This window comes from Paroedura picta, chromosome 4 (assembly GCF_049243985.1).
Source record: "Paroedura picta isolate Pp20150507F chromosome 4, Ppicta_v3.0, whole genome shotgun sequence".
In the NCBI taxonomy this organism is placed as follows: domain Eukaryota; kingdom Metazoa; phylum Chordata; class Lepidosauria; order Squamata; family Gekkonidae; genus Paroedura; species Paroedura picta.
Genome location: NC_135372.1, coordinates 32,651,941 through 32,670,038, shown reverse-complemented (window position 1 = coordinate 32,670,038; position 18,098 = coordinate 32,651,941). Strand labels below are relative to the sequence as shown.

At 47.8% G+C, this 18,098-nt stretch overlaps 1 protein-coding gene across 3 annotated transcripts in view; it reads left to right on the top strand.

The window, feature by feature from the left end:
- Nucleotides 1–18,098, top strand: part of PRRX1 (paired related homeobox 1) — an 80,059-nt gene that overhangs the window by 57,698 nt on the left and 4,263 nt on the right. For 2 of the 3 annotated variants that reach the window (XM_077332251.1, XM_077332250.1), the window contains exons 2-3: nt 4,107–4,282; nt 11,601–11,782. In XM_077332251.1, the coding sequence (XP_077188366.1) occupies nt 4,107–4,282; nt 11,601–11,782 (358 nt within the window). Of the gene's footprint in view, nt 1–4,106; nt 4,283–11,600; nt 11,783–17,350; nt 17,421–18,098 lie in introns of all 3 variants that reach the window. The other variant, XM_077332252.1, reaches the window with a different exon arrangement.

Below are 18,098 nucleotides of genomic sequence, written 5' to 3'. Positions count from 1 at the left end.
TTCCTTCTCTGATAAGTTTGTTCCAGAGTGACCTTGTTGCTCAGATATTGCTGCTCTGCCTCATAGCATTCTGAAATGGGGTGCTTTGGGTGGGTCTCCCCTTGTCCCCCATTCCCTCCCTCCCCATTCTTAACAGAGACAGGAAACCTCGGGATTTGAAATGAAGCGCCATTAACACGCAGGCGACAGGAAACAACGTTTCTGTCAACACCCCCTCCCTTCCGATGAAAAGGGCTTGCAGGTGTTTAGTGTCAGCGGCGGACAGCATTCCAGCTCCGGCCCCCAGACAAGATGGATTGGTAGGCCGTGCAGCCGACCAGGGTGTTGATATCCAAGGGATGCTCGAGTGCCTTGCGTTCTCCGAAAAGGATCCCGAAAGAGCTCAGGTTCAGCCTTGTGGGGGCGGGTGCCAAATGTGTCATCGGAGGCTCAAAGCACCTTTCACCAACTGGCGCACCAGCTGCAGCCCTTCCTTGGGAAACAGGATCTTGACACAATTATTCATGCCTTGGGAGACATTCAGGATAGATTAGGGCGACGTGTTATGTGAGCCCTGTCCACGGAAAGTATTTGGAGATCGCAGAGGGCTCGGAATACAGGGCCCGGTTTCTCACGTGAGACCAAGCAGGTCTCTACAGCTCTTAAAAAACCTCCCCTGGCTGCCAGTTTGTTTTCGGGGCCAAACCAGTTTGCAATGGTGGTTGAGATGATCGTGGCCAGCCTCCAGGTGGCGGTGGCTGGAGGTGAGATCAGTGGGAGGAAATGGCCACTTCGGAAGGTGGATTTTGCCTATGGCTTCCCTCCCCAAACCCTCTCCTGTGGCTCCACCCACAAACCTTCAGCTGGCAACAGAGATCAATTCTCCTAGGGGGTAATGGTTGCTTCAGAGGGTGGGCTCTATTAGGGGTGAGCGCTTTGGCGCCAAACACGACTGAGTGGATATGAAGAATATTCTATAGGGGGCACCAAACAACACCGAGTGGATATGAAGAATATTCTACAGGGGGCAATTAGCGTATTTAGATAGTAACTTCCTGGCATTAGGTGAATATTCTCCTCCTATGGCCTGAGAGCCAGTTTGTGGTGTGTTGTTTAAGAGTGACAGCCTCTAATCTGGGAAACTGGGTTTGATTCGCCATATGTCCATATGCAGCCAGCTGGGTGACCTTGGGCTAGTCATAGTTCTCTTAGAGCTGTTCTTACAGAGCAGTTCTCATAGAGCTCTTTCAGCCTCATTTACCTCATATGGTGTCTGTTGTGGGAAGAGGAAGGGAAAGGTGTTTATAAGCCACTTTGGATCTCCTTTTGGTTATGAAAAGCGGGATGTAAAAAAACAACTCTTCTTCTTCTTCTGATTGGCTCAGTTGGAGATTTCCTGCTCCTTGGAACACATTTCCCCCTTGTTTTTTCTTCAAATGAGGAAGAACAGTTAGACAGTTAGACTGCTAGGCCGTTCTCCTCTCTCTCCTTACCAAATTGTTTTGATTCTCAACAATGCTATTTATTCTTTAAGCAGCCGGGGCTGCGCCTCTTTGCATATTTAAACTCTGCCAACAGTTTGAATGATCCTTGGTGCGTTGGCCTGGAACCAGGAGCAGAATGATCAGGTTCCATTCTTTCCTTACTATGAAACTGTTGAGCGTTTGACCCAAGTAAATATCGATGCAGCATGTGTTTACTCCCCTCTACCTCTAGGAGGAGCTCAAATGTACATTTTTCTGCTGTCCAGACTCTAATTGCTATTCTAGTCGGTTTGTTCTTTCTGCCACTTGGGTTTCTTTCTTCCTGTAAGTTGCTGTGACATTTTCACTATTTAGAAAAGATATTTCCCCAATATGTTTGCGTGAGCTTCTCACTCCCGTCACTTGATGCTATTGTCTCTGGGAAAAAGGGACCTTTGCCGCTCTCCACTTTTATCTTGTTAATAAAAAGTTTCATTGAACTTTCAACATGAATGTTGAAACAACCGTTCACGGATCTTTTACATGCCGCTACTTTGTGTCAGGTATATGTTCTCAGGGGATGCTTGCCTCACTGAAAACCAAATGTGAGCGTTCAGCTTCCACTGTAAGTTCGGTCACAGACCCGGGCTCTCCTTAAGCCCTGAGAGAACTGAGGCAGCCATGTCCCCCTGTCCTCCTGAGACACACAACCTTGTTTGGCCCAGAGGATCTCCTCTCTCTTCCACCAAACCTCTGCCTCACTCCTCTCCAATACCAAGCCTCACACTCTCTCTCTTAAGTAGATAGCCGTGTTGGTCTGAAGTAGCACAGCAAAATTGGAGTCCAATGGCAACTTCAAGACCAACAAAGGTTTATTCAAGGCGTGAGCCTCTCTCCAACTTTTTCAACATCCACTCACTGACTCTCTATAAGTGCCAGTCTGACCAACGGCCCTTTTAGAATTCTCTTTCTAGGCCGCTTCCGCCTGCTCCGTCAGGAGTGACCCTTCCCACTAGGGATTCCTAGGTCCTTTATCGTTTCCTCTGGGCTCCTAGCTATGGTGATCCACCACAGCTGGATATCAGCATCTGCTGTTGGAATACCCAAAGCTGATGATTGCTGCTAGCTGTGGTTGCAGTCAAGTTTTGTAGAACATTTCTCTGCCTGCATAAAGGTAAAGGTAACCCCTGTGCAAGCACCGAGTCATGTCTGACCCTTGGGGTGACGCCCTCCAGCGTTTTCATGGCAGACTCAATACGGGGTGGCCTTGCCAGTGCCTTCCTCAGTCATTACTCTTTTACCCCCCAGCACACAAGCTGGGTACTCATTTTACTAACCTGGGAAGGATGGAAGGCTGAGACAACCTTGAGCCAGCTGCTGGGATCGAACTCCCAGCCTCATGGACAGAGCTTCAGACAGCATGTCGGCTGCCTTACCACCCTTTGCACAGGTCTGCTAACAAAAACTTCAGAGCAGTTTAATTCCAGGTGTGAGCTGAGGAATTGGGCATGCACGTGAAAGCTCACACCTTGAATAAAGCTTTGTTGGTCTTTAAGGGGCCTTTGGACTCAAATTGTGCTCTGCTGCTTCAGACCAACATGGCTACCCACTGGAAAAAAAGCTTGCTGATCCTCTCGCTGGATTGCCAAATGCTTGTAATCGGAATGCTCTCTTTTGCACTGCTTGGGTTCCTTCATTCCTTCCTCATGGGCAGCATGGCTGTGATTTCTTTTATTCTGACCTCAGCATCAAGCTTAAATCACAAATCTTTGCTGTGTGATCCCCAAAAAAGTCTTTTGGCACACTGGGACATTTCCAAAATTGGCACACTGGTCCCCAAATGGTTATTCCTTCAATTATTATTGTTGTAGAATTGTTGTTGAATATGACCATAACAAGACAAGAAAAAGAAAAGGCACCAAACGCTCTAACTGTGGACAGTAAATTCAAAGTGAATAGAGAGTCTGAATAGTGAATGAGAGCCAGTGTGGTGTAGTGGTTAAGAGTGGTGAATGCTAATCTGGAGAACTGGATTTGATTCCCCATGCCTCCACATGCAGCCATCTAGGTGACCTTGGGCTAGTCACAGTTTTCTTAGAACTAGTTTCACAGAGCAGTTCTCTTAGAGCTCTTAACCCCACCTGTCTCACAAGGTGTCTGTTTTGGGCGGATAGGGAGGGAAAGGTGTTTCTAAGCTGTTTTTGGACTCCAGATAGTGAAAAGTGAGGTATAAAAAATCAGTTCCTCCTCCTCTTCCTCTTCTTCTTCATTGCAAGTTACCATATTATCTTGTACTCCAATCTCTCTCAAAGACATGGATATTGGAATTTTGGTGATACGCACATTCACAAGGCCAGCTTGGTGTAGTGGTTAAGAGTGCTGGCCTCTAATCCCTGAGAACTGGGTTTGTACCCCCCCCCCTGGACCATGGGCTAGTCACTGTTCTCTCAGAACTCTCTCAGCTGCGCCTAACTCACAGGGGGTTTGTTGTGGGGAGAGGAAGGGAAGGTGATTGTAAGCCACTTTGAGACGCCTTCAATCATTGAAAAGCAGAGTACTAAAACACCGCTCTTCTTCTTCATTTGCGCTTATTAAAGTGAGAGAGAGGGAGCAAGCACATACGCAGTGCAGTGGACCCACCTCCTTTGTTCTGTTCTCTTCCAGGTGACCAGTTGAATTCGGAAGAGAAGAAGAAGAGAAAACAGAGAAGGAACCGGACCACCTTCAACAGCAGCCAGCTGCAGGCGCTGGAGAGAGTCTTTGAGCGGACGCACTACCCGGATGCCTTTGTACGAGAAGACCTCGCACGCAGGGTCAACCTCACCGAAGCCAGGGTTCAGGTAATGAGCCAGCTTCCTCCTGAACACCTAGGACTGGATGCTTCTATGGGCACCCCAAACATCCCAAATCCACAAGGATTCAAACAACCTGCTTAAACATAAATTACACAAACGCTTACACAAACGTCCTTGTTTCAAAGAAATCTGTTTACATGGTTTATTGTGAGCCCAGTACCTAAGAATATTTTAAAGGATGGGGAGAATTCTGCCAGGGGTAATGTCAATACAAGGAAACAGAAGGGTTTCGATAGGGTTCTAAGACTAAATATGTTAACAATTGCCTGCTACAGTAATCCCAGTTCCATGTCCAGATGATGCCCTCATCCCCCCAAATCCCTTTTAGTCTGACCTGGAGGAAATTTACCTTCTGACCCCAAAGTGGCAATCGGCATTTCCCAGGGCATGCAAGGAAAGGCCACAAGAGCCAAGCTCAGACACAATCCCTTCTGCCCATCCACTCACAACCTGCCTAAGTTCACAGAATCAGCATTTCTGTCAGATGGGCTATCCAGCCTCTGCTTAAAAACCTCCAAAAAGGAGAACCCACCACCTCCCGAGGAAGCCTTTCCCACTGAGGAGCTGCTCTAACTGTCAGGAATCAAAATGGACCAGATGGAATATGTCCATTTATCAGATAATAGCCCCCTTATTTCAGGCTGCCAAGAAATTCTGATGTGTGCCCATGAAGTCAGTCCATGTACAAAAGCAGGTGAGGTCTGACAAATTTACACTGTTGTGCAGTTGATGAAGTGACCTGTCACTGATTAACATCAACGCTAGTATACATTTTTTAAATCTTTAAAAGGCCTGCACCTCCTGTTTGATTTTGCTGCAACACCCTATCATGACTGTCCATCTCCGCACCTTTAGGAATATTTGCTGATTCCTGGAATGTGAATTATCCGCCATGCTGTTGAGTCAGCCAGGGCTGGATCAGTTTGAATTTTTAGCTAGCTAATGTACCAGCATGGTGCCCAATCACAATAGTTAACCGGGTAAGTTCAATAGTATGTTATAGCTATAAGATCAGATTAATCAACAGACTTGCATCTTCAGGGCATGGTGGAATGTGCTCTCAAGTCATGGTTGACTTATAGCAGGCATGACCAAACTGTGACTCTCCAGATGTCCATGGACTACAATTCCCATGAGCCCCTGCCAGCATCTGGAGAGCCACCATTTGGCCACTCCTGACTTACAATGATCCAGAGAGTTTTTTAGAGAAGAGAAGTTCAGCGGTTGTTTGTGTTGGAATGTGCAAGATTGCCAGTGTGCATGATTGAGCAGAATATAGAGAGTGTCCTGCAGGGGGCAACAGAGGAGATACAAATTTAGCATAGTTAGATCAAATCAAATCAATTTTTATTTGCAGTCATTCAGACCAAAGTTTAAATCCACCATTAAAACAGCAAATTAATACAAAAGAGAAATATTTAAGTACACAAAGGGTGTTTAAGCTCAGAGTTAGATCAGGAACTTCCTAATATTTTTCAAATGATCTCCTCCAATGTCCTGATTGGCTCAATAGGAGACTTCCTGCTTTTTTGAGCATACTTCCTCCCAGCTTGCCTAGTCTAGAATCGCAGTAGAACAGGAAGAACTTCTTTAAGCAGCCTAGTACTTCTCCCATCGTTGCATATTTAAATTCTGCCTAACTGTTTGCCATTGCTTGACTTTGTGTAGCAACTCTGTACTTCCTCCAAGGTTTCCCATCCAGTTGCTAACCAGGGACAGCCTGGTCTGCACTTACTTTGTTTATTCCATTGTCAATCCTGTTGAATCCAGATCGCTTTGAACTTGGGTCTTCTTCTCCCTCCCCCCCATTGAAACAGGAAAGTGTTCTGCACGTGGTTAGGGTAGTTCAGAAGGGGGGGGGGGGAGCCAAGCCTCTTTCTTTCTTCTCTTGAGGGGGGGGGGGGGGGAGAGGAACCAAACAAGGAGCCTCTTTCTTTTCTTGGAGGGGGGGGGAGAGGATTGAAAAAGGCAGAGAAGGGAGAAAAAATCCAGGACCGACAGAAGTTGAGAGAAGTTAGGGGCTTCTCCTTTAAGGCAAGCTTGTCACATGAGCAGGTGTGGCCTATCAGAGCTTGCTTTCCCAATCCGGATTTGAAAAATATTGAGGGCACTCTAAGATATCACACAATAAAGGTAGGGTCACTCCGGATCAATCCTTCTTGCTGCAGAAGGAAAATTTAAATCGCCCAAAATCCAAACGGAAATTGCATTCTGTGTAGACGGCAGGGACTGAATCGACCTGGGATTGGAATAAAAGCTCTGTGCAGTTTACACCCAGGTGAGCTTCTGAGATCTGATTAGATCAGGTTATCCCAGGTCAGCCAGGTCAGGGCCTCCATTCACAAGACCCAGTTGAGAGCAAGGTCTCTTGTTGCTCTGCAAGACTGGTGCACCATTCAACCAAAGCTGTTTTAAACCGCGTTTGATTTCAGTGAGACAGAGCCACCGGTGCTGAAACCTCTCAGATTCAAATCCAGAGGACTTAAAGGTGCTTAGTTTGGGCTGGACCACGTTCAGGGGCTTTCTCCCGAGGAAAAAGGCAGTTCCCCGACTTACTAGACAGACTTAAATCAAACCTATGAAATTCCACCGTGAGAAGGAGAAAAAAGAGCCATTCTGTTCTGGTAGCAACGGCAGAGCGTTTTCTGCTTTAATAATCAGCAAGAACTTGGGGGAAAGAGGAAGAAAATTTATGTCTTATTTTTAAAAATGAAATTTATAGCGGAGGCAAAATTCCAGCCCACGCAGGGCTGCCAAAGAAAATCTTGTCGGGCTGTGAGCTTTGCACAGCTTCCCATAGGGGTGGCCAAACGGTGGCTCTCCAGATGTCCATGGACTACAATTCCCATGAACCCCTGCCCCTGAAGGCAGGGGCTCATGGGAAATGTAGTCCATGGATATCTGGAGAGCCACCGTTTAGCCACTGCTCTCTCTGTACTGCATCTCAGAATGTACGCAGGTCACTTTTGCTCAGGTGACAGCCACAGGTGACTCAAGAGTGTCTGCTGTAGCTTAAAAAGAAGAGGCAAATGGGAGGGGGGGGTGCAAAGGGGTAGTTTCCTGCCGCTGTATGTAAACAATCAGGTATCTGAGTAACGGGAGCCATCATCTTCTTTTGGCCCTAATGGCACCCTTACTGAGCCAGCTAATAAGCCGTTGGGTCACAGTATAAGTGTCCCGTTACCAAAGGGAGGAGCCATGCTTTTCATCCCTAATCGCAGATTACTTCTAGAGAGCCAGTGTGGTTAAGAGCAGCAGCATCTAATCTGGAGAACCAGTTTGATTCCCCACTTGTCCTCCACATGCAGCCTGCTTGGTGACCTTTTGACGGTCACAGTTCTCTTAGAGTTCCCTCAACCTCAACTATCTCGCAGGGTGTCTGTTGTAGGGAGAGGAAAGGTATGCAGCTGTAAGCCGCTGTGAAACTCCTTTGGGTAGTAAAAAATGAGGATTAAAAAAACAGCTTCTCCTCTTCCTTCTTCTTCTTCACTTCCTCTCCTCTTCCTCTTCCTCCACCTCCTCCATCTTCTTGCCTTCCTTTCCTCCTCCACCTTCAGTTTCTCTACTCCTCCTCCTCCTCCTCCTTCCTCTCCTCCACCTCCTCTTCCTATCCTTCTCTTTCCCTCCTCCTCCATTTACTCTCTTCTTCCTTCTCCTTCTTCCCTTCCTCTATTCCTCCTCCTCCTCTACTTTCTCTCCTCCTCCCCCATTTACTCTCTTCTTCCTTCTCCTTCTTCCCTTCTTCTATTCCTCTTCCTCCTTCCCTTCATCACCTCCTCCTCCTCCTCCCTCCTCGTCCTTTTTCACTTCCTCTCCTCCTCCTCCTCCTCCTCTTCCTCTGCTCCTCGTCCTCCTCGTCCTCCCCTTCCTCTCTTGCTCCTCATCCTCTTCCTTCTTCCTCTCCTCCTCTTCCACCTCCCCCCCCCACTCCTCCTTCTATAGGAGTCAACAGACAAGAAATGGACGAGACCAGATCACAAGTCGATTAAGGGAAAATGGAAACTTAAACGAGGAGAAGACAGCACAGGCTCTTGGATATACTGCGGAGAGCTTATAGTTCAAGCAAAACAAACTGAATATGGTTTTGACACAGCAGGACATAGCAGTGTGAGAGTGGGAAGCTTTGTAGAGAGATCACTAGAGCCGCTGGGATTTCTGCCTGGAGGGAAAATTGTGTTTTTCTCTTGTGCAAATCATGGGAATTGTTGGGAAAGAAAAGTGATCCTGGGAAAGAAGATAGGCTGTGAGGAGGGTGTACTTTGCAAAATAAAACCAAACCCCATACACACTTTAATTAAGAACATAAGAAGAGCTCTGCTGGATCAGATCAATAGTCCATCTTGCCCAGCATCCCGTCTCACGCAGTGGCCAGCTGGAGCAGAGAGGCTGAGGCCGTCCCCTCATGTTGCCTCCTTGCTCTGAGCATCAGAGGATTAGTGCCTCTGAATGTGGAGGTTCCTCTCAGTCATCATGGCTAGAAGCCATTGATTACCCTCCGTGAATCTATCTAATCCCCCTTTAAAGCTGTTTGTATCTGTAGCCATCACTACATCCTCTGACAGGCTTTGCACATCCCCTGTTCAATGCAGGATCAGCCTAAAGAATCCAGGATAAATATCTGTCCAGCGAGTGACGGAGAGCTCACCACCTTCTTAGGCAGCCTATTCCATGGCTGAGCTTGTGAACATTTTTTTCCTGATATCTAACCGGTACCATTCAATCCATAGTTCAAATCCATTACTGGGGGTCTTGCCCTCTGCTGCCAACAGGAACCACTCCCTGTCCACCTTTCAAATAACTTAAAAGACAGCAATCCTGTCCGCTCTCAACCTCCTCATCTCCAGGCTGAACATTCCCAAGTCCCTCAGCCTTTCCTCCTGGTTTCCAGGCCTTGGATCATCCTCATCGCTCTTCTTTCTACCCTCTCAATTTTGTCCACCTTCTTTTTGAAATGAGGCCTCCAGAACTGCTCACAGTACTCCAAGTGTGGTCTGACTAAAGTGTTATACAGAGGGATTATGACATCTTGCGATTTCGATGTGATGCCTCTGTTGATACAGCCAATACTGCAGTCACCTTCTTTACCACCACATTACACTGTCTGCTCGGATACAGCAGGCGGTGTGGAGTAGTGGTTAAGAGTGGCAGCTTCTAATCTGGAGAGCCGGGTTCAATTCCCTGCTCCTCCACATCCAGCTAGCTGGGTGACCTTGGGCTTGTCACAGCTCTGGTAGTTCTGTTCTCACAGAGCAGTTCTGTCAGGGCTCTCTCAGCCTCACCTACCTCACAGGATGCTTTTTGTGGGGAGAGGAATCAACGTCCACTGTAAGCTGCTTTGAGGCTCCTTCAGGCAGTGAAAAGTGGGGTATAAAAACCAACTCTTCTTTTTTTGAGTCGATAAGAACCTTGTCCACACACATTCTGCTCCCACGCATGCATGCTGCCTCCATCCGGTATACATGCTTCTCATTTTTGTGACCCAGATGAAGAACGCTGCACTTACATCTTGTTCTCATTTTCCCATTTCCCCAGCATGTTTGGAACTCTTCAAACTCTATCTTCTGAGGTATTCGCTACTGCCTCCCAATTTGCTATCATCTGTAAATTTAATGAGTAGTTACTCCCCCCCCCATCCAGATAATTAATAAAAATGTTGGAATGCTGAGTGCTGACACCCACTGCTCAACCCCCTCCAATCTGATCAAATACCACTGACAACTACTCTTGGGGCAGGGTGTTCCAAGCAGTTCCCTCTCCACCTAACCATCCAAAAATCCAGTCTGCAGTCCTCCAGTTGACCCATCAGAACAAGGGAACCTTGCCAAAAGCCTTACTGCAATCCAGGTAAACAACACCCACTGAGTTTCCACGATCTCGTAAGCCCATCACCCTCCCTACAAGCATTGGTTCTTTGTTTATATTCCTCCTTAGTTATAAGATCCTCCTTCCATTCCCTAAATGTTTAGCACATTTACCTCTCTCCCCCCCAAAAGTGCAGCATACCTATTGCCGATTTTACCTTGCTGTTTCCCCCAGGCAGCTCAGGTCAGCATGCATGAAGAAATGCATGCAATTACATGAGACAGATTTGCAAATCTATCTACAGGGAAGGACAACCAGGATGATTAAGGGGTTGTAGCCCCTTTCCCTGGAGAAAAGGCTGAAGTCTGGAGTGAAGGGGGGGGGGCTCTCCTTAAACAGGAGCTATGGCATGCTCGAGCCATGACTATTCCAGCAAGACGGTAACTTGGTAGGGGATCCATGAAGTCTGTTTGGATGAGCAGAGAACTTCAGGAGAAGCTAAGGAAGAAAAAGGAACTGTTCAAGACGTGGAGGGAAGGACAGGCCTTGAAAAAAGAGAATCTGCAGGTTGCTGTGCAATGTCGGTCAGCCATCAAGCAAAGCTGAGTGTGAGCTAAGATTGGTCGGGGAATTCTACTTTAACAAGAAAAACGTCTTCAGATATGTGAGGAGCAAACATAATGTAAATGAGGCAACAGATCCACTGCTGGATGAAGATGGAGAAACTTGATAGAGGACAGAGAGAAAGCTTAAAGGCTCAGTACCTACTTTGCCTTTATTTTTCCTAGAAGGCATCTAGGTCTGGGACTAGACAAGGTATACTGTCTGGGTGATGGGTTGGCACGGATAGAGAGGTTGTTGAGAGGTACCTGACTTCACTGGATGACTTCAAATCTCCTGGGCCGGAAGGGATGCTTATTAAGTTTGCAGATGATACTAAACTGGGAGGGGTAACAAACAAACCAGAAGACAGAATCAGGATACAGGATGATCTTGACAGGCTGGAAAACTGGGCTAAAATATGATGAATGTTAATAGTGAAAACTGTAAAGTTCTGCATTTAAGTAGGAAAAATCAAATACATTACTATAGGATGGGTGAGATTTGTCTCGGCAGTAGTACGTGCGAAAAGGATCTAGGAGTCTTAGTAGACCAGACGCTGAACATGAGTCAGCAGTGTGACTCGGTAGCTAAAAAGGCAAATGGGATTTTGGCTGTATTAAAAGAAGTATAGTATCCAGGATTTATATAGTTTGCTGATGTATATAAGTTGGGATTTACTGAGGGGAGGGCGGGTTCTGGGCAGTGACTTGCTTCAGTTCTCAGTTCTACTTGTACCATGTTGGGGTCTTAATAAAGAGCTCAAATCATTTCCAGTGTCCGTGTCCACCTCTGCACCCACAGATTTAACATATGGAGGAATGGCCATCTGAGCAGCAAGAACGTCCCCTCCCCCCTTGCTTGGGACTGCTGTCACTGATGCATTGTCCTCTTTTTCTAGGTGTGGTTTCAGAACAGGAGGGCCAAGTTTCGCAGGAACGAGAGAGCCATGCTGGCCAACAAGAACGCATCCCTCCTCAAGTCCTACTCAGGAGACGTGACTGCTGTGGAGCAGCCGATTGTACCGAGACCAGCTCCGAGACCCACTGACTATCTGTCCTGGGGGACTGCTTCACCATACAGGTGATTTGCAAACAGGCCTTTCTACACTTCCCCTTCTCCACTCACTGGTTTCGTCAAGGGGCTGCCTCCTTCCAACTCTACCTGCCAGGGATTATCCACCTTGCTTCTGAAACTTTTCTGCCCTTAACATTTACGTAAGGCACAAGTGGAAAAGCAGGATTTTCATTTCTACAATGGTTGGACCCAAGTTCTTTGAGAGCATGACTGGTGGAAGATAGGATAGGAAAGGGTGAGAACCATTGTCTTAGATGCTGAAGATTACATTATAGGAGAAATTCCTATAACAGCATTACAGGTGATGGGGAAGAGGTGGAAGGAAGGAGAGAGCTTGTTGCTATGGTTGTATGGGGGAAAGCAGGCAAAGTTGCAGGCTCTCACAACAGGTGGGCCCACCTTTATTATGGAAGGAAATAAGTTTTGAGCCTGATTTATCGCCTTTCCATAGAATATGGTGGTGGGAAGCGCTGTCAAGTGGCAAGAGATTTGTGGTGACCCCCATAGAGCAGGGTGGCCAAGCTGCGGCTCTCCAGATCCTCAAAGACCACAATTCCCATGAGCCCCTACCAGCATGGCCAATTAGCAGAGGATCATGGGAATTGTAGTCTTTGAGGATCTGGAGAGCCACCCTGCCATAGAGTTTTCCAGGCAGGAGGTATTCGGAGGTTTTGCCATGGCCTCCTCCTGCATAGCAACACTGGATGTTCTTGGACAGGGGTAGTCAAACTGCGGCCCTCCAGATGTCCATGGACTACAATTCCCAGGAGCCCCTGCCAGCATTCGCTGGCAGGGGCTCCTGGGAATTGTAGTCCATGGACATCTGGAGGGCCGCAGTTTGATTACCCCTGTTCTTGGAGGTCTCCCGTTCAAATGCTAACCAAGGTCAACCCTGCTTAGCTTCTGAGATCTGATGAGATTGGGCAAGACTGGCCTATCCAGGGCCTAATATACACATATTGGATAATGCACTTATAATACACTTTAGAAGTGGATTATTCTGTTCACACAGGAAAATACAGCTGCGAAAGTACATTGAAATTGCATTATCCAACATGGGCATAGCAGGCCCTCAAATCAGGGCATTATTTCACACATCCAACAAAAATCTTGCTTCCTAGTACCTCCTTTTTTCCACCCCTGGTTAGTTTTTGTACAGTCAACCCATCCCTCGGGGTAGTAGTTGGACCCAGCTTGGTATCGTGGTTAAGACAAGCAGCCTCTGATCTGGAGAACTGGGCTTCATTCCCCCAATCCTTCCCATGCAGCCAGCTGGGTGACCTTGGGCATGTCACAGTTCTCTCAGAGCTCTCTCAACCTCGCCTCCCTCACAGGGTGCCTGTTGTGGGGAGAGGAAGGATCTGAAAGTCCTTTGGGTAGTACAAAGCAGGGTACAAGAAACTAGCTCTTCTTTTTCACAATATGACAACCGTTAAAATAAACTACGGTTACTATATTTGGCCTAAACACCCTCTTTTTGCAACAACCCCCCCAGGAAAATGGCTTCTTCCCTTTCCCAATTGTCATATTTTATAATACCAGCCCAGCATTTTCGCCTCCCACATCAGTACTGCTTTTGTATCCAACACTGTCCTCTGATTGCAGCCTGATTATATAACTCCTGCTTTTCCATAGCAATGGGGCAATGCCTGCCAAAATGAAAAAAGGGTTCCCAGGCCTAGTCATTTTTTATTCTCTTCCCACGTCATTGGCAGCCACCGTCATCTGCTACGCTGACAGATCGGCCTTTGAAACACAGAGATTTCCCCTCCCGCTTTGCCTTTAAAAAAAAAAAAATCTAATGGAGGGTTGTGTAAAACTCACTGGAAACTCTTTGGACAAAACCATGTACCACAACGTCAAACAAACACATCTAATGTGGACCATGTGTGGGTGTGGGTGTGTGGGGAAAATAAGGTTTTGTTCGATATGTGATCACCTTTCGCTGCTTGGGAAAGGCCAGGAAGAATGAGAAATGGAGCGTGACTTGGCCAGCATTTCTAGGGATGCCAGCCTCCAGGTGGGACCTGGAGATCCCCTGGAATTACGGATCATCTCCAGACAACAGAGATCAGCTCTCCTAGAGGAGGATCAACTCTACAACATTGTAGGAGGGCTTTGGAGGGTCAACTCTACAACATTGCACCCCACTGAGGTCTCTCGCTTCCCAGGCTCCATCCCCTAATCTCCAGGAGTTTCCCACCTGTACTGGGCAACCCACCCCTTCTCCCCATCCCTAACCACTGGCCAAGGAAGACCTGGTGACCCTCAACAGTTCCCTGGGCACAATCCTCTTGCATTCCAGGCTTCTTGAAATGAGTAGTTTAGTTCCCAATCTGCCTGATTCACAGCTGCCTTTTCACTTCTTGAGCATTTTCGGGGTGCCGTGGGCTTTATCATGAATCCATCCCTAACAACAGTCTTGTGATGCAGGCCAGAGCGATCCTGATGTTTACAGCTGGGGAACTGAGGCTAAAAGGCAGATGGATACATTTGATACATACGCAAGGTCTAGTCTGCACAGGAAAATCCAGACTCAAATGATTGCTCTAGCACAGGGGTTCCCAAAGTGAGCAGTATGCCCCCCTGAGGGTGGTCAAAGAATCCAGGGGGCAGTTAGGAATTTGGGGGCAGTAGGGAGGCAGTGGTTTTACTCTTCCTGCTGCAGCTCCATTTTCCTAGCCGGAGACATTTCAAGGTGGCTTGCCCACTGAGTATCTCCTTGGTGGTCTCCCATCTCACTGCTGGCTAGGGCCAACCCTGCTTAGCTTCCCGAAGAAAACAAAAGCTTCAGAAGGTGGTCTGGATGGGATAATTGCTCTGCAGAGCTCCTTCCCCTCCTCAGACTCTCTCTTCATTCATTCATTCATTCATTCATTCATTCATTCATTCATTCATTCACTCACCCACCCACCCACCCACCCAACCATCCATCCATCCATCCATCCATCCATCCATTCCCAGGCTCCACCCCAGTGGTCCAAGAATTTCTAAACCCAGGTGTTGGCAACCCTTCCCCAAAAGTCTCCCTCTTTGGGAGGCTGGAAAAGTCTTCTCCTGCTTGCTCCCAGCCAGGGTATTTTTCCTGTCTTGCTTCTTTCCCTGCCTGTCTTTCTACCCCATGAGGACCCAATGTGGCTTTTACAAAACATGGATTTTTCCCAGATGAAAATATGGCCGTTGCACAACCCCAAAAATGTAGGCAATACATTGTTGTGAATTTGCAGTGGACCTAACACCAGAAAAGAGGTGTGTGTTGATATGTGTGTGTGTGTGGGGGGGGGGGCACTAGGGATGTGGACTCAGACCCAAGGGGTGGCAAACCAAAAAAGTTTGGAACCACTGCTCTAACAACAAGAACAGCACCATGTTCAGTGATACCGAAATGCCCTCTAAGTAGGGATGCCAGTTTCCAGGTAGGACCTGGTGATTCCCCAGTTTTACAGCTCATCTGTAACAGTGCAGTCTCGTTCCAGCTGGATTGCCTTCTATAAGGTTGGACTGGAGTAACACAGGATATGATTGCCCTGTAAACCTGTTGGACTCCTCTCAATTCTTTTATATCGTAATCCGCTTTATTGGTTGCGTTTATTTGCAAGGAGTTTGTGAGATCTTCTTTCCTTTCCCATGCTTTATGCTTGTCCCCAGCTCATTGTAAAGCAGGGGGACTGGTAAGCCAGTACGAAAATGCCCCTGAGCCATACTGGCCCACTGAAACAGCAGATCCAGATCCCACCGAAACATGCCCTGTGCAGAGATAAGAGTCACAAGACAGGGAGAGCAAATTGATATCAGGAGACTATTCCATTTGGCAGCTTCGTCACCAAACAAGACAACATCATCTGACTGTGCCACCACTTTACAGGGGCACCCTAATGTTACGGTGGTGATCCCTGGAGTATAGGGGCATTGAGATCTCCCCAATGAACCTTTTGCCCACTTTGCCCCCAGGATTTGTGTACACACAGGGTACAGGGGCATTGAGATCTCCCCACTGATGTCTACCGCATGGGAGGCGTTATGCCACGCTGCCCCCTGGTTTTTGGCCTGGGGATAGTTGCCCCACTTTCCTCCACAATCTCAGGGGGAGCCTTTTGCCCCCTTTGCCCCCAGGATTTGTATACACACAGGATAGGCAAGGGACAGGAAGTCAAAACTTCCTGGTATTTGTTTTACTTGTCAATCATTGTCACATGGTAAAAACTGTCCAATCACCTTCCAGCACCATTTGAATGCCCTCCCTCCAAGTCCCAAATAATAATAATAATAAATTGCCATGATTGCATTATAATGTAAAACAAGGGGATTAAAAGTAGGCTGTTTTATCATGCTACCCCCCCCCCCCACACACACACATTCAGATTGTCCCCTATCTTAGTAAAACCAAGAAAAAATAGAAAGGAAAGGTGCTGATCAAACATGGTGGCAGGTGGTGGTTTTTTGGTTTTTATTTTGCTATTTCATCCCTTTGGAATCAAACTCTAATGCGATCAGATATGTTTTGGGGGGTTTTTTGAAAAAAAAATAAGGTTGCGAGGGTAGATGACAGAAGTGACATTCGGGAGGAGGGGGGAGCAATGCCCAATTGGGGGTAGCCTGGGCTTTCCCCTTATGCCCTGCCCTGACTGGATCCTGGGGCAAAAAAGGGAACACGGAATTATCCCACCCACCCCGATTTACCTGCATTCCCTTGCTGTGGGGCAACTGAGGGCCTGAGTGGGGCCAGGCCTGGGACCCCCATGGACTGGACCTGATACCGTGCAAATGCGATGATCACAGGGGTCGTCAAACTGTGGCCCTCCAGATGTCCGTGGACTACCATTCCCATGAGCCCCTGCCAGGTAGTCAAACTGTGGCCCTCCAGATGTTCATGGACGCTGGCAGGGGCTCATGGGAATGGTAGTCCATGGACATCAGGAGGGCCGCAGTTTGACTACCCCGAGATTAATCCCTCTTGCGGAAAACATCACTGTCACAACTGATTTCCAGTCGAGAGAGATAAAATCTTTTTAAAATAAAGCCTTTATTCTTATAACTTTGCCTTCCCACATAGCTCAGGGCAGGTGACAACATGGTTAAAACTATCAGTTAAAAACATACTCGGTCATCATTTCATTTACCCTCAATGAGTAAAACAGACAGGGGGGTTCAAAAGGTTTTTTTTTTTTAGTAGAACAACTCAGTCTTACAGGCCCTGTGGAACTGGTTAAGGTCCCGCAGGGCCCTGATTGCCTTTGGCAGAGTGTTCCGCCAAGCTTGGGGCCCAGCCTGAAAAGGCCCTGACTGAGGCCAATTTCACCTCTTTGGGGAAGGAGATCCGGAGCAGATGTTGGTCTGATTATCTTGATGCTCTTTGGGGGGTTTAGGGGAAAAGGCAGATCTGCAGTTCCCCTGGACAAAATGGCTGCGTTAGAAGGTGCTGAGGTCCCTCCCCTTCCCCAAACCCACCCTCCCTTGGCTCCCCCCCCCCCAATCTCCAGGTATTTTCCCACCCAGAGCTGGCAACCCTCCTGAAGTACCCGATGTACTCACGTGGCTTATTATTTCTCCCTCCTCTCACACTTTCTAAAATAGCTCCTCAACCCTCCTAAGATGTTGTTTGCACGAGGGGCTTCCTAATGGATACTAGGAGAAGACAGCAAAGGTAACTTTCTGGAAAGGCCTGGTTGGGGTGGAAGTGGAAGGGTTGCACAGCCCGTGCTAAAGCTGGGACGGGGTAGAGTTGAGGAGCTCCCCCCTCCCCCCTACTTGCTTTGCATGCAGTTTTGTCCCTGCTGGAGTCCAGCTTATCAGGACTTATTATTACTTATTATCGTACGGGATGTGTAGTGCACCCAGGAGATCTGAGCATTATCTGGTGGCCAGGCAAGCAACGTTTGGGGGTGGAGAACGACCCCTAGTGTTCTCCACCCACACCCTTGGAGGCCTCCCATCCAAATATCAGCTAGCAGTAATATCAGGGCTCACTCAGCCTCACCTACTTCACGGGGTTTCTGCTATAGGGAGAGGAAAGGGAACGTGACCGTAAGCCGCTTTGAGACTCCTTCAGGTAGAGAAAAGCGGCTTATAAGAACCTCCTCTTCTTCCTCCTGTTCCTCCTCCTCCTCCTCCTGTTCCTCTCCTCCTCCTCCTCTTCGTCTTCTTCTCCTCCTCCCCTCCTCCTCCTTCTCTTCTTCTCCTCCTCCTCTTCCTCTTCCTTCTCCTCTTCCTCTCCTCCTCCTCCTCCTCCTCCTCCTCTTCCTCCTCCTCTTCTCCTCCTCCTCCTCCTCCTCTTCCTCTTCTTCCTTCTCATCTTCCTCTCCTCCTCCTCTTCCTCCTCCTC